Source organism: Dreissena polymorpha, chromosome 9, assembly GCF_020536995.1.
Source record: "Dreissena polymorpha isolate Duluth1 chromosome 9, UMN_Dpol_1.0, whole genome shotgun sequence".
Classification (NCBI taxonomy): Eukaryota; Metazoa; Mollusca; class Bivalvia; order Myida; family Dreissenidae; genus Dreissena; species Dreissena polymorpha.
Genome location: NC_068363.1, coordinates 6,890,855 through 6,907,692, shown reverse-complemented (window position 1 = coordinate 6,907,692; position 16,838 = coordinate 6,890,855). Strand labels below are relative to the sequence as shown.

General features: G+C 35.5%; 1 protein-coding gene across 1 annotated transcript; it reads left to right on the top strand.

The window, feature by feature from the left end:
* The first annotated feature begins 4 nt into the window (after nt 1-4).
* Nucleotides 5-3,198, top strand: LOC127845504 (uncharacterized). The gene is made up of 2 exons (XM_052376489.1): nt 5-113; nt 2,262-3,198. The coding sequence occupies exon 2, from the start codon at nt 2,350-2,352 to the stop codon at nt 3,034-3,036; it is 687 nt and encodes a 228-aa protein (XP_052232449.1). The 5' UTR covers nt 5-113; nt 2,262-2,349; the 3' UTR covers nt 3,037-3,198.
* Nucleotides 3,199-16,838: the final 13,640 nt, after the last annotated feature.

Sequence of the window (16,838 nt, the reverse complement as noted above, 5' to 3'; positions counted from 1 at the left end):
GTTGATGCCGCAGCAGTGGCTTTGAGATGGTGTCATTCCATAAGACGACGGGTCTACAAGGTTGCAGCACCAAATTCATTGTGGCATATTGATGGAAACCACAAGTTAATCAGGTTAAAACAGCTAACGTTTAATAACCATTTCCCACTCAGAAGAAAAAAAGAAAATCACTTTGTGCAAACAGCATAAAACCAAAACAGCCTTCGAGTAACTCGCAGTCTGTTCAGGTTTTATGCTGTTTGCTGCTCATCAGTATCTCAGGGTTGGAAATGAAACCTTTAAAACTTGAATACATTTAAAAAGATATTTAATTATATGTAACTTTCTAAGAGACTACAAATGCATCAAAATACATATCTAAGTGATAAAGGGTTAAATGAGGCATAGATCATAGAACGTAATATTATTAGAGTATTTGTTTACCACTTAGCCACAATCTGCTTATATGAAACACCTTATACAGGTATTACAATTTTATTTAGTTTTAACACTGTGTTCTACATCTTGACAAGTTGGAGTCTATGGCAATCAATTTGCTTAAGTGAAGGGAGAATTTTGTATTTAATATGGGGAAAAAATATATATTTTGCTGGGGGAATGGGGCCTTATTTCAGCTAAAAAAAAGTCAGTCCTCCATTAGAAATATTGAGTATTGCAAGGTTATTGTTAAGAAAATTTAAGAGTAATATTCTCAAGTTTTGTTCTCCAAACTTCCAACAAAGCAGGCTTGGAAGCATCAAAACCTTCATTTTTAGCTCGACTATTATATATGAAATATATATAGTGGAGCTATCCTACTCACCCCGGCGTCGGCGTGAGCGTTAGCGTCTGCGTCCGCTTGCAAATGTTAAAGTTTTCGAACTACCTCAAATATTTTCATTCTCCCTTCACATATTGCTTTAATATTTTGCATACTTCTTTACCAACATGACCCTCAACCTATAAACAATAGCAGACAAATCTATCAAGCATTTTGTCATAATTATGGCCCCTTTTCCACTTAGAATATGCATCAAATGTTAAAGTTTGCGTACTACCCCAAATATTTCCTATGTCCTTTAACATATTGCTTTTATATTTTGCATACTTCTTTACCAACATGACCCCAATCTATAAACAAGAGCAGACAACTGTATCAAGCATTTTGACAGAATTATTGCCCCTTTTATACTTAGATTGATCAATAATTTGCGTACCACCTCAAATATTTTCTATGTCCTTTGACATATTGCTTTCATATTTTGCATACTTCTTTACCAACATGATCCCAATCTATAAACAAGAGCAGGCAACTGTATCAAGCATCTTGACAGAATTATGGCGCCTTTTATACTTAGATAATTGAACATTTTGCTAAAATTGCCATAACTTCTTTATTTATGATCACATTTGATTCATACTTTGACAAAACAACACTTACCTGACATACCACAATGCACTCCACCCAAACCATCCCCTATGCTCCACCCCAGAATCCCCCCCCCCCCTAAAAGAAAAATAATAAAAATAATATTTTTTTTCCTTATTTTTGAAAGATCATCTATTAAATTACCACACACCCTCATTATACCCCCCCTCTCCTCCATGATGGCTTACGTTATACTGTCAAGCACTCGAATAGTCGAGCGCACTGTCCTCTGACAGCTCTTGTTCAACTCTTGGATGTGGAGTATTGCAAAATTTAAATCCTTTTAGGATTCCAAATGTATAAAATAAAGAATGAATTTTAAATCATGGTGTAAGTGTCCAACAAAATCAATGAAAATTAGTACCAAACATTTTTTAATTGATGAGATAATACGGATTCAAGTCAATCAAGTAGACAGGGTATATTTGCATATCCTTCTTTACTTTTTCTGGTATTTACGTGGAATGATGACAATTGGTTAACAATAAAATACATGTACCAAAACAGGTAAACTAGTTATGGATTTGACATGCCTAATTAATATATTTTATTTTTACATAGAATATAAAATAAACATCTTCTATACGCCTTTTATCTGATAGCAAAAAGCTATGTTATATACTGGTATAAATTCCTAGATAGGTAGTAATTATTATTGGTGCTGTAAAGAGAGATATGTGTGGTTAAAATTTTAAGCCACACATTTCCGCTGAAGCAGCAAAAGGCATATAATAAATCATTATTGAATTAATATGTAATTACTATCATGCTTATATGTTGCAATTTATAATGCATCATGCAAATGTCGCTATTACATATTACTGTCATTTCAAAGCCAATTATTTATCTTCAGATGGGGCTTTGTCGTCCACGGTGGGATTGATGGATACTCGAGACTGTGTGTCTTCCTGAAAGTATCCACCAACAACCGTGCAACCACGATGACGAAAGCCTTCATAAATGGTAATTGGCAGTATGGTGTACCTTCCAGAGTGAGATCGGATAAAGGTCTGGAAAACACAGGAGTTGGAGCCTTCATGATATCCTATCGAGGCCCTGGTCGTGGATCCTTCATTACTGGGAAGAGCGTCCACAACCAGAGGATCGAGCGGCTCTGGAGGGACATGTATTCTGCATGTACCAATGTGTTCCACCAGCTCTTCCAACATCTAGAGGAGACGGGTCGCTTGGACCTGAGCTCGGAAGTACACACGTGGTGCTTACACCTCGTGTATGTTCCACTCATTCAGCGGGCCTTAGACCGCTTCCGTGACGGATGGAACTGCCACAGACTGAGTGAGGAGAGGGGCAGAACACCCACCCAGCTTTATCTGCAGGGCATGATAGAGCATGCAGGACGTGGTCATCGAGGGGTTGATGACATGTTCTTTGAACCTCAGGAGGAACAACTGAGTGTCTCAGAGGAGGACTATGGAGTAGATGAGGAAGCTCCTGTAGCCTCAGCAAATGACGATGAGCTACAGGTGTCCTCTGTTACAACACCCATTGGCCATGAACAAATGGCAGAACTAACTAATAAAATAAGACCCTTGGATTCAGAGGATGGTTTGGCTGTTGACTTGTTTGAACAGGCTGTGTCCTTTTGTTCCCAGGCATTAAACATATAATGACGTATACTGAACAGTTCTAAGTGGTCAATGGGTTGTAACAGAGGACACCTCTGGCTTCGTCGTTTTCTAAGTTTCAGTAGCTTCCTCATATTTATTTGCATTGTTTTATAAGTAGTCTTAAACAGATTTTGACTTTGGTACGATTGTTGGACATTTTGGATAGTAAAATAATTGAACATACGAAAAAATTAGTAGAAACAAAATTTGGATAAGAAAGACACAAAAGAACAAGAATATGAAAGAAAACAAAATTAAGTTTGGAAAAATGTTCTTTTTTTTGGAATGCTACATCTTTTTACACTGCAATGTGATTGAGAAAACAAAGTGGTGTGATGCATATTGCTACATGTTATTGTAATTTATTCCAAACAGCAATACCAAATATGCCCTCTTGATAAAACAAAAAAAAAATTGGGGGGGGGGTGGGGGTTGGGGCGTGGGAGGATAAGGGTAAGAGGGGGTATAATTCGGGATGAAGTAATTAATTTAATAAGATGTTAAAAAAATGTGATGGGGTGAGGGGGGGTGGGGGCGGACGTTGACCTTTGACAAAGTGACCTGAAAATCAATAGGGGTCATCTGCAAGTCATGATCAATCGTGACCTTGACCTTTAACCTAGTGACCTGAAAATCAATAGGGGTCATCTGCGAGTCATGATCAATCTACACATGAAGTTTTATGATCCTAGGCGAATGCGTTCTTGAGTTACCATCCGGAAACCATTTTACTATTTCGAATCACCGTGACCTTGAGCTTTGACCTAGTGACCTCAAATTCAATAGGGGTCATCTGCGAATCATGATCAATCTACCCATGAAGTTTCATGATCCTAAGCGTATGAGTTCTTGAGTTATCATCCGAAAACCATTTTACTATTTCAGGTCACCGTGACCTTGACCTTTGACCTAGTGACCTCAAAATCAATAGGGGTCATCTGCGAGTCATGATCAATCTACCTATGAAGTTTCATGATCATAGGCGTTTGCGTTCTTGAGTTATCATCCGACAACCACCTGGTGGACGGACCGACCGACCGACCGACCGACCGACATGAGCAAAACAATATACCCCCTCTTCTTCGAAGGGGGGCATAAATATTTTTCGAAACCTAAACGCTAAGTGTGACGGACGGACAGACGGACAGTGCGATCACTATATGCCGCCCTTCGGGGGCATAAAACGTTGTTCCCGGAAAATTTTTCGCAGGCACAAGCAAATCGTAGTACACGTAAAGGTAAAATATTTATGAATGAAATGTACATGAGCGTCAAGGTGCACGTTTTATAGTTTATTATAGTCTCATCCAATATTTACAATTTTCACAATGCATATATAAAACATAAAGCTAAAGATACAACATTGGCCATTCATGAAAGGAATTATAAGAGACTTATTCAACGCTTATCAATGTACGTTACATGACTATCATGACTATACATGGTAAAAACTACATTACCACCACCGACCCTATCAAGAATGCCATACACTTCCAATATAGTGCCCGTTATTACAAAATGCATAATTGCGCAAACAATTACACATCTTAAAAGATCTTCCAATTACCATGGTCATTCCTTGATTAAGATGAATCGTGGTGATAATATAAATCTCCAATGTAATATCAACTTAAAATCAGTTTTCATAATGTATTAAGTAAAATTGCTAGCCATACGTAAGCTTGAAGGGAAGTAACTCGAACCATATTGCCAACCATTTTTAAGCCCTAAAGAGTTACCTTTCTTCAACTTCATTCAAATGTTTTAGCAAGCAATTTTAGTTCATTGTTATAGTCCCAGTCTATATACAATGTATTGTACAAATGTCTTTCAACATTCATAAAATAGATACATTGCATTCTATATGACCGTTCAACAAAAGACTTATAAGGGACCTTAATGTACATACATGTTATTCATTATTTACACTGATAAAAACATCAGTAAATTGATACAGTCTCACCTATGTACTTTTAAAATGTATTAAAACTAATACATGACTATTTTTATGCAATAATAGAAAAGTATATTACATGTTTAGATATAATAGTTTTAAAAACAGATTATAACCTGCACTATACTATACACGTCTTATTAACAGAATAAAATTTGTGTAAGAAATGTTGAGAATGCTGCTACTCTAAATAATATCCAGAATTTAGAAATTCTAAATTTAATAAATACAATACATCTTTGCATGCGGACTCGCAATTGGTGGTTACATATTTTAAAAGTGAAATAGTGGTTGGAATAGCATTCATACTCCAACTGAACATTCAGCATAAGATCTTAATGTGCATACTCACTAACAATACTGGTCTTTTAATGGTACTTCGGTGTAGAAAATATTGACGGTTGCAATCTATGTGGGGTCTGAGTTTTAATATATATATATATATATATATATATATATATATATATATATATATATATATATATATATATGATCAAAATGTGTGATTTTGACCTTTGTGTGTGACGTTGACCATGACCCTAGCAACCTGCATCTTATATTTGAAACTCAGGTAGATAATTGAGAACAATTGTGACAGTTATAACAGAATTCCTTGATGCATAGTAAAGGAATTACCAATTAATGAATTATTCCTCAAATTTGTGACCTTTGACCTCAATGTGTGACCTTGACCTTAGCCCCTAGGATTATGGGTGTTGAATGTGAAACAACCCCAGATGATTGGAATAACTATAGAAAGTTGCATGGCTCTGGCTCATGTGTTAATGAAGATAAAGCTCTAAGCTTCTATCAAAAAGCATTTTTTTCAAGATACAAAGGGCCATGACCTTAGCCCCTAGAATTATGGATGTTGAATGTGAAGCACCCCTAGATGATTGAGAACAACTATGGCAAGTTTCATGGCTCTGGCTCATGTGTTAGTGAAGATAAAGCTCTAAGATTATATTAAAAAGCATTTTTTTCAAGATACAAAGTGTACATCATCCTCCTATCCATATAATATACTCATACCAAGTTTCAATGAAATCCGCTAAAGCACTAACAAGATATGGCTCTGGACACAAAAGTGCCGGACGGACGGAAGGACGGACAAACAGCGCCAAAACAATATCCCTCTGCCTATTACTGGGGATAACAAATGCCTACGAAATGTTCACGACTTAAGTAAGGCTAACGGGTGTATACTTTAAATACAATATTTAAATGGTTCACTTTTTGCAAATAGGACTAGATGGTGAATTATAAAAAACATTTATTAGAAACAAGATGGTAACATTTCAAACAATGTACAAAGCAAAAAATACAATTTCATGTTATGGTACAATTCTGCATTAACATGTTATACAATTTAACAACGGACGTTTAAACATGTGTTCAATTTAGGAACTAATCAGAACACAGAGCCCACTACTTACAACTAATAAAGAAAAAAAATGAAATTAAGCATTCTACTAAAACTGAATTAAGAGTGAAGGTAAGTAACAACAATTTTTCATTTCAGAAACTACAGAAGTGAACTGCCAATAACGATTATACAATGATTTAGTGACAATTGTTTTGCTCTATGGGACATATATATCTGAACTAGTTTTATGCAGGTGAAGTGTACCTGAACAGTTTTAAAAGATAACAGTGAAAATAAGGGACATTCTGCTATATACAACACAGGATTAATTTGTACCTGTATTTAAATTAGTATAAACCTGCATTTTAAACATACTGTTCTTTGAGTAGTACATCATAATGTAGCCTAGATATTAGTATACATGTATAAATTTCATAGATAAACAACACACACACTAGGCCACCATGCAACTTTAAGGATTAGAAGATGCAAGATACAACCTTTTATTTATAATATGTATATAGTACTAATAAAAGTAAAAAATACCTATGTTCATGTTTAGCTATGGACGGACCACAAACTGATTATAACAAAATATCTAATATTAAGCTTTTTTTTCCTGTGTACATGCTATTATTAAGGAAAACCTTGCACATTGCCTTTAAATAACTTTCTTTACCAGACCTGAAAATTGAAATATTAACACACTGACCAACTAAGCAATTTTTGAAAACAGGTTGAAATTTGCAAGCCACAAAGGGATATCACAGATCTCCCAATTCCTATGAGTGCTCTACTGCAGCTAACCAGGCAGTAAACGGTTCTTCATACATAAGCTTTATAACCAGTTCATAAAACTTGCAGCACAAACACAATGAATTTTAAAACATCTGATATCTTAAGACCCGTCAGGGCTCTAAAAAGACAAAATTAAGACACACATTAATGTTTTGATTGTACATAGTTGGATTCCAGATGATGCTTTTGTAGAGAGCTGGAGTTGCCATTTCAGGTTCTAGGACCACATCTTTTCAAGTTTCAAGTGTTTAACTCTCTTGTTTTATACTGTAAGGCAAAGTCAGGAAATCATATTGCTCACAGGAAACTTGAATGCATTCATGTCTTTCCTTCCAATAGAATATCCTTGATTTCACAACCATTGATGGACTATGAAAATATAATTTGACAATTGTTAAGGACTCTCTATTATACCATTACAAATGTTTAAATTAATGTATAAAAACAAATTTAGTTGAACATGATTCTTTACAACTGTTTTACAATTGTTTGTTGAAATGTTTTATGACAATTTACAACATTTTACACTATTTTGAGTGTCAGTAATACAGTCCACCAGAACAATGTATAAAAGAGAGTTGTTTAAAATGTGGCAATCTTATTGAGATAAAATGACTGAATGGATAAATACAAAAAAAGATAATATAACTTAAACTAATAAGATATTTTAGAGTAAGCGCAATAAACTCAATGTTGGAAAGTAGAAATTGTTAATTTTTTGGCAAATAGCCATTGGGAAATATGCTTCCCCTGGTTATAGTTAACATGCATACTCAATTTGAACACCATGTCTTATATCTCTGAAAAAATACAGACATAAACTGCCTAACAGAAATTGGAATGTCCTGATTAAAGCTATACTGTTTTACTATTAATTAAAGCTAATGTTTATGTTAATGTTTATTTAAAGTTAATTAAATACAGTGTCTTTATGTTGCCAAAAATTTGCTCATAATATCATTATAATTATTGTCTTAAACCTAGTTATATCAATTTATTACATACTATTTTATTTTTACTGTGTTTTAATATTGTAGCCGGTATAGTTTAATTGCTTAAGTTTCGTACGGCATTTTTATTTATATCACACAGTTTTAGATTATTAATCCTTTAAGTAATGCTGCATAATAGTATCAATCACTCTTATATTTTATCAATTGAATGTACATAAATATGTTTTGTACAACGCCATTGAGTATAATTATATAAATAGGTGTTTAATCAAATTAGCAAGTTTCAAGTTGCAAAGCTAAAACATAGTCCCACACAGATTTAAAGCAGGGCTTTGGGATAACAAATAAAACTCGAAACAGGCAGCAACTGGGTAATCCACAACAGGAACAACTAGGCCGAGAAAAAAATTGTTTTCAAAAGCCGACGGACCCTTTTTGTGTGCGGAGCAGACCCTAAGCATTTTATTGCCGTTCGAAATAAAAAGTACTTGTTTTTTTTATTTCTTTTTTACATTTTATCATATCTCAAAAACATAATTTGGCCAACTTCTTAGTATATGGAAAGAATGTTATATAGGCAATTGGGAGATTTTTGTCTCTGGATATCTTTGTTTCAGTAGGAATAGCTTGTGTATAAAATAAAAATCATTTAAAAAGGAAATGCCAACCTACCTACTCTAAATCATATTGAAATATTTGTTTTGCAATATTAGTGGAAACAAACAAATTTTGTACGCACTAGTAAAATTAACATTATTGTGCAGTTTTTAACCACTATTGTCACAATTAATTTAGTCCAAATATTATCAAGATAATGAGTACCGTTTTCAATAATGAGCTATGAAAACAAACACTTAGTTACTACACATGTAATTCTAAAAGGTAAATTGTATACGCACTAGTACAATTAACATTACAATGCAGTTTTTAACCACTATTGTCACAATAAGAAAAGAATTCATGTAGTCCAAATATTTTCAAGATAATTATTACCATTTATGATAAAGTGCTATGAACACAAACACTTAGTGACTATACATGTAATCCTTAAAGGTAAATTGTCAACAAGAGACTCTTTTAGTTTGTAAGGAACATAAAAAAAATGCATTTTTGTATCCTGCAACATTGTTTGCAAAATTTAAAACAGTCTGACAGAATTTTGACTCCGACTAAACAAACGCATCTCAATTGTCAAAATCTACAGTAACAGGAAACAGTTTTGATGCAATGTATTTTACAGTTGAATAGTGTTGTTGAAGATGGATCCTTGTTATACCCCGTTATAAATAAAGGCATAATTTGAATAAATGATTATTCAGGGCCCTCAATCTATCAAATCTGCGGCTGAATTTCGGCCGCAGTCCCCCACCTGAAAAGTATATTTTTTTTCCCTTTTGGGGGGATAAATTCCCCCTGATTAATTTTTTTTATATATTTTAAAGATGTGTATCATGATTATTATATCTCAATTCTATTTCAATTTAATCTTGTTAAACATACTTAATTATGAGAAAAGAAATGAATATAGTGCAAACATGTACAAATGTAATAATTAGAGAGTAGTAAAAAAAATCCCCCAAAAATGGAAACGCCGCAAAAATTCCCCCTCATGAGGGTAGCGACCCGCTTCCCCTAAAATGGATTGAGGGCCCTGGATATAAAAACTGGTAGTGGTATCAAATGTTCTTGTCGCCGTGACGTAGTGGATATGGTGTCCACCTAGCGATTATGAGGTCAAGTGTTGGAACCCCTCTGTGGGAGCATTCTTTAGATCTCCCCCATTGAAACCCAGGAAACAGACTCGAGAGTGTTTCAAATATTCCTTACTTTTAGGCTTTCTATGCAATCGAGCTTAAATAAATAGGTTTAAAAAAAAATTGTTGTCAGGCTGACTGACAGTCTTTCATCTACACATTTTTTTTTCAGTTTAAACTGTACAGTTGTTTGCTTGAATTTGTTTTCTGCAATTTGGGCCCAATGAATTTACATGTACATGATACCCCACCAATGTCAACATGATTTAACTTAATTTTGACAATGGTACATGTATGTTAAATCACCTGGTTGTCACTATTGTTTCCAAAATTAATTGTATCGCGGGCATCAATTATTATCATGACCATAACAAAGGGTAAACGCAGATCTAGTACTTAATCTAGAATATAATTTAACCAGTATAAACAAGATTATTTACAATAAAGACTTTATTTGTCGATATCGTGATACATAAAAAACAATATCATAGCGTAAGTTCGACACACTTTCTTATAAACTTTATGTAGGAATGTTAATCGATAAATGATTATGTAAGTATACCTTAATTGTCGTCATCCTTGTGTCCGAAGATTAAAATTACCAAACTCATGATCTGAAAAGTTGTTTACAGTATCCATGGAGGCAGACATCTTGAAAACTTCGCAGTAAATATTCGCCGATTTGGCGTTTTGCAAGACGTTGTTTCATTGGTTAGTTCGATTTAGCTCTTATCAAACTGTTTGGGTCAAACAAAGCATCACAACAGTTACAAATATATCACCGCAGTGATAAATTTATTACCGCAGTGACAAAAATGTCACCGCGGTAACAATTTTGTCACCGCTGTGATATCTATTTTAAAGGGGCCTTTTCACAGATTTTGGCATTTTTTAATTCATTCATTAAATGCTTTATATTGATAAATGTAAACATTGGATCGTAAAGGCTTCAGTAAAAAATCAAGAATAAAATTAAAAAAAGGAAAAGAACATTGTCCGGAGCAGGTTTCGAACCATTGACCCCTGGAGTCCTACCCGAGTTCTGAAGTAAAAACGCTCGAGCCTACTGAGCTATTCCGCCGAGTATACATACTTCACGTATTTTATACCTTATAAAAGCAATCTTCGTAGTTTCACAAAATTTAACGACAAAAACAGAACTCTCCAAATTATTCAATCGTTTCGCGTTGCAACGCTTTATAATTTTTAGGTTTTAAAATCGTCAAAAGATGCATATAATGGCTATATTAGACCATGGTAAATGTTCAGTATTACTGTTTCCTCACAAATATCATAACTAAAACGAAAATTTGCGAATCTGAAACAACTTTTTTCAATTTTGTCAATTTACCAAAGCGTGAAAAGATCCCTTTAAGCTGTTGGCGTATCTGTACTTTTGACCGAAAGGGTACGTCATACTTTATTGCTTGGTAGCAGCTCCCTCTCGAGGACAGGCACAGCGGGTTAACACCTGACACACAACTCTCAACTTCTGGTTGCGGTATCTTGCCCCAACCACACCCTTGTAACCGCTTATGCTGGCGGGAATATCGAAGTTAGGGACTGGCACGTTTTTTACGACCAACTTCAAGTTCTTGGAGAATGACGGGTGCCACAAAAAGTTACTTAAAGTTCACGTGCCGCGATTTTAAAAACCCGTAAAACACCACTATTTATCGAATTTAGTACATATCTAAACTATTTCGCACCTCACTTCATTTCAAATACGGCGAGAACGAATAGAACAAAGTCGCGATTTTTCACACATTCCGATGTTCTCGCCATTTTCATTCAAACCGGGAGTGACGTCACAAGCACTCAATAACGAACCGGCATTATAAAGCTTTGGATGAATTATCTCTCGAGCGGATGTATTATCTCTCGAAACTTTAGTTAGAAAAATTGATGGAAAATGGAATACAATAGAGATTATGATGAGTTTTTCGTTCAACCGTGCATGTATGAGTCAGAATTTAGCGACAGTTTGTCAGATTTTTTTTATGATTCTGACTCTGACAGCGAGGTTTATTTTGTCAATGCTCAAGATAACCATCATATTTGGGAACACGGATTAGAAATACATAACTGTGTTTCATGCACGTGTCGGGAGAAAAATAAATTGTTGGTTGTTATTCTACAGTACAAGCTTGTTGAATATGACTTGGTTACACAAAGCACTGGTAAATAATAAAAAATAGAGCGGATACTTGCACCGGTTCTGAATGGGAAGGAATGTTAGTATTTCTAATGACATGAATTTTAATTTAAAACATTGTTTCCAGTTATAATAAAAGAGTTATAGTGTGAACAATTATATTAATTCATTGATAAATACAACTTCCGTTAGAATCACATGATAATCAAAACAATAGCATGGTGTAGGCCCAAGTGGTAAGAGTGGGACTGTTATATGACATTGAGCTGCACCCCTTGGTTAGCTAACCACTCGTCTGATAGTAATACATTTTATGATTGTTTTGATATAATTGGGGTTAGGCTAATCTCTTATCTAAAATCATGCTGTGTCTGAAATAATCAACTGTGATATATCAACAGATAAGTCACATGTCATCAGCCAAATAGCCATAAACTCCATGACACTCTGTATGGACTAATACACAACAATGGTAACTGGTGTCAATTTGACTGGTAGCCATGGAAATTCTTGAAACATAAAAAACTTAGAAATCAATCATTGTCTATGTATATATTGTTGTCTGAGGCTAATAAAAACTGGACATTCGAGTAAAAAATGAAAGTGATCTTCGAGATCGTTACATTGTTATTATTGTTTATATAAACCGTTTGAGAAGTTGAAATATTGTTCAACTTGTATTTATGATAATACGCACAAAGTAAATTTAATTTTCGGCTAATTATAGGTGTTAACCGAACAGAACAAAGAACAGAACAGGCTAATTATAGGTGTTTACCTTTGATCGGCGTATACTATGTTTTAAGATTTCGTATCTCATTGTATGAAACAATGGCCGTGGTGTCAAAATTATATAAGAGCCTACGTCCGCCCTGTCAAACTTAGCGTTAGAGCGATTGTCTGTGGGAGCGATTGTTCGGATACCCATTACAGAGATTGCCAAGCTGTTATTGTTTATGAAATAAATAAATTGAACTAATAATTACAATCCATGCACAAACCCTCCTCAATTTACATTTTTATCTGAATATTTCAATATTACATAATGGGTGATGTTAGTAAATAATATTACTATTTTAAGTAATACCATTCCTATTCCATTTTAAAATGGCTTTTTATAATCTGTGTAATAGACAGTAATTAATTTGAGTTCAATATCAGAACAAGAATGTTATTTTTGATACTTTGTTGGTTATTTAGCTGTAGCTTAGTTTGTTTATTTATCAAATAAAATGTATTTGTCATTTTGTATTTCGCTGTTCCACTGATAAACCTATTTGTTCTTAATAATAAGAGCAAGGTTGTAATTTATTTTTTGTAACTAAGTCGTTAATACATACAGGCGTAAAATATATTATTTATCCATTTCTTACGATAAACATCATCCTTGGCAAAACCGAATAGTCCCTTGTTTCCCTTTCCGCACGTTTGTTGCACCCGAAAAAAACACACACTGACAGTAAAATAACGATTGTCGTGCAAACGACACACAGAAAAAGCACACGTTTTTAATAAAACTTGTTTAAAAAGAACTGTATTAACATATCACGATACTGAGTGTCAATGTTGACATAAAGCGCGAAGTGTTCACGCTTCGATCCGTAATAACAATGGACAAGTTTCCGTGTCATGCGCGTTGAGTGCATGTGACGTCACAGCCAAAATAGGTGGCGGAAATACCCGGGCGGTTTACGGAAAACAAGATCATCATTTTTAGTATTTTAATATTTTTTTCCATTTCTCTTGATGAAACCACTCGTTTTAGAATATACATATATCGTTATAAAATCGGCACTGGACCTTTAAGCCCATTGAAAGGAAATTATGAGGTCAAGAAAACAAAACAACAAGCCGGATCGGTCGGGCCAGGAACAACAACGATCGCGCATTCCACTGCCAGTCTTCAGGATGGATGCAACATGGTAGCTAATGGAGCGGGATCAAGCTGGAAACAACGGGAAAACCGTGGGAACATGGAATGTCAGAACACTTCCTACATGCGGCAAGATCCACGAACTGAAGCACTACCGCTGGGACATCATCGGACAAGCCGAGGTCAGGTAGCTAGGCTTCAGAAAAACATCAACAGACGAAAACCACAAGATATGGTTCAGCGGGAAGGATTCAAACATAGTAACGTTGTTGCTGTCGTCTTTAGGGAGGAAATAGTCATCAGCGTAATCAGTTGTACCCCAGTCTCAAGCAGGCTCATCTCTATCCTTATCTCAGCGAGATCTCATAACATTACAATTATTCGGGTTAACACACCTACATCAGACTATGGAGACGAGGAGATTGAACAGTTTTATGAAGAGTTAGAGCGCATCGTGGTCAATGTCTCGAACAAAGACATTCTCATCATCCAAAGCGACTAGAACGCCAAGGTTGGCCAAGACGCCTAAAACGACTGGTCAAGAACAGTAGGCAGATTTGCTATTGGAGAGACCAGTGGCAGAGGACTGAAACTTCCTGAGTTCGCCAGAAGCTACCAGCTCGCACTGGCAGGCATGCTTTTACAAAACAAACCGACCAGAACAGCGACAGGGCATGCTAAATCTGGGCAAATAAAACAACCTGATCGATTTCATACTGGCTCCACAACGGTTTATTTCGCACATAAACAAACACATGCGACCACACGAACATTTCCTGGCGCTGACATCGGGAATGAACATAACTTAGTGCTCACAAAAGTCAAGCTGAAGCTAAAGAACAAGTGCATCAACAAGCAAATCGCCTTAGATTTGACTTGGCGAAACTAAAAAATCCAGATACAGCAGAGGCATTTCAAAAACCGACAGGCGGTAAGTTTGCATCCCTGAATATCGTTGACAATGACATCGACACCACCACCAACAACATAAAGGAAGCCCTGCTGTCATCTGCCGAAAATGTTCTTGAGAAAGAGAGAAAAAAGAACAATCCGTGGACGACCGCCGAGATCATGGATCTCTTCGACATGAGGAGAGAGCGGATGCATGAGAAATACACCAGGCAGGCGTCGAGGACAGAATGCAAACAGGGAGATGAGGAAGGAAATGAAAGATATCAAGAAGAAGTTGATTGAAGAGCAATATCTCAAAACTTACAAAGAGATGACCTAACGCGACAGTAATAAGGCGTACAGCACAATTAAGATCCTAACAAGGCCAGTTTTATAGAAGACGCTAACGGGAATCTTCTGACAGAGAGTCGCGCAATCCTAAAAAGGTGGAGTGAATACTGCAGCGATATCAACCAATAGCCCCTTTCAACCAGACCCCAGTCTCCTTCAGAATGTCCCAAGACCAGAATCGGACGACAAATGTCCGTCCATGCCTTAGGCAGAGATGGTGGAGGCAGTGTGAAGTCGGAATGCAGGAAACTCTCCGGAAGCGGACAACGTCCCCTCTGAACTGATTAAAGTTGGGTGAGAGGAAACTTGGATGACGACAATACGGCAGAAGATCTGGGCTGTGAAGAAGTCACCAAAGGAGTGGGTCCATTCTCTGGTCATCCCCTACCTAAAACAAGTAACCTCAAGCTGTGCTAGAATAAGCGCTCAATAGGCCTCATCAGCCATCATTATCCGCATCATACTAAACCGATACAAAAGTAAGGCTGAGGCCCAGCTGACAGAACAGCTGGCCGGATTTAGAGCTGGGCGAAGCACAGTGGAAAAGATCTTCACCTGCAGAGTCATCATAAATCTTAAATACTTAAAAAATATATCGGGTGATAAGAACATATATTTATATGCATGTTCATACAGGAGAAGTGATAAATACTGTTAAATGTTCTTTTAACTTATTAAGATTTTATAATATTCACATTTGCTAAAAGGCAATACAAAAACGTATTTTTCACACAGTATTTTACCCAAAGATCATATTAAACATGCAAGAAAATACATACCTCACATTTTGATAACCTGAAGTATTGCTGACTTTAAAAACCGATTAATTCAGACACGCATGCATCATTCTTATAAGCTTTAAATAAACATGGTAAATTTGTGATTATTGTATTACGTGTGCCGCATTTAAAGATGCTATGGTAATTATATTGACATGCACAGCGCCTTAAAGGTTACAAAATGCCTAAAATCCAAAAATATCAACAGAAAAAAACATATTATTAAACATTCCCTAGTAACAAACCCACCTATTCCATGCTATAAAGTGAAGTTCTTTGCTCAAAACTGACTCAGTATAGTGAGGTTACAGAAAATATAGTTTACATTTATTCAACTCAAAGCCGACCTTAACCGGATAAATAGGTATACCAAATCTAGAACACTTTCAAGATGCTTGGTAAAAATGATAATTTTTTTATCATATTGATTAAAATTATGTCCATGGTAGATAAAAATTACTTGCAAAAAAATGAAATATGATATATCTTATGATGTGTAATTTAAGTACTTATTTTACCTGTTTATTTTTACCACGTTAAACTTTAAATCATGTGTATTCGTGCATTATCTTCCTCGCGTAATTGTCTCGCGCGAAACGTTTATTTTTCGAACTGCAGATATTAGTACCGCGGATCCAACATCCGCGTGAAGATTTGGCTGGTTCCGATCATAACAAATCTTGCAGTTATAACCAGCCACGTGATGATAGCCGAGCCACGTGGTACAAAAACTGCGTCTTATAGTATCAACGACCAGCCAGATGTCATTTTAACTTTTCTTTTAGTTAAGGTATTTCTTTGTAATGGACCTAAACTTAAACACTGTTTTCAAAATATAAAAGTAAATAATTATACTTTTCATAAATAATACTTAAACAAAAAATCCTTCCAAATCTGGAAGTATTTCCGTGTGATGGCAGTGGTTATC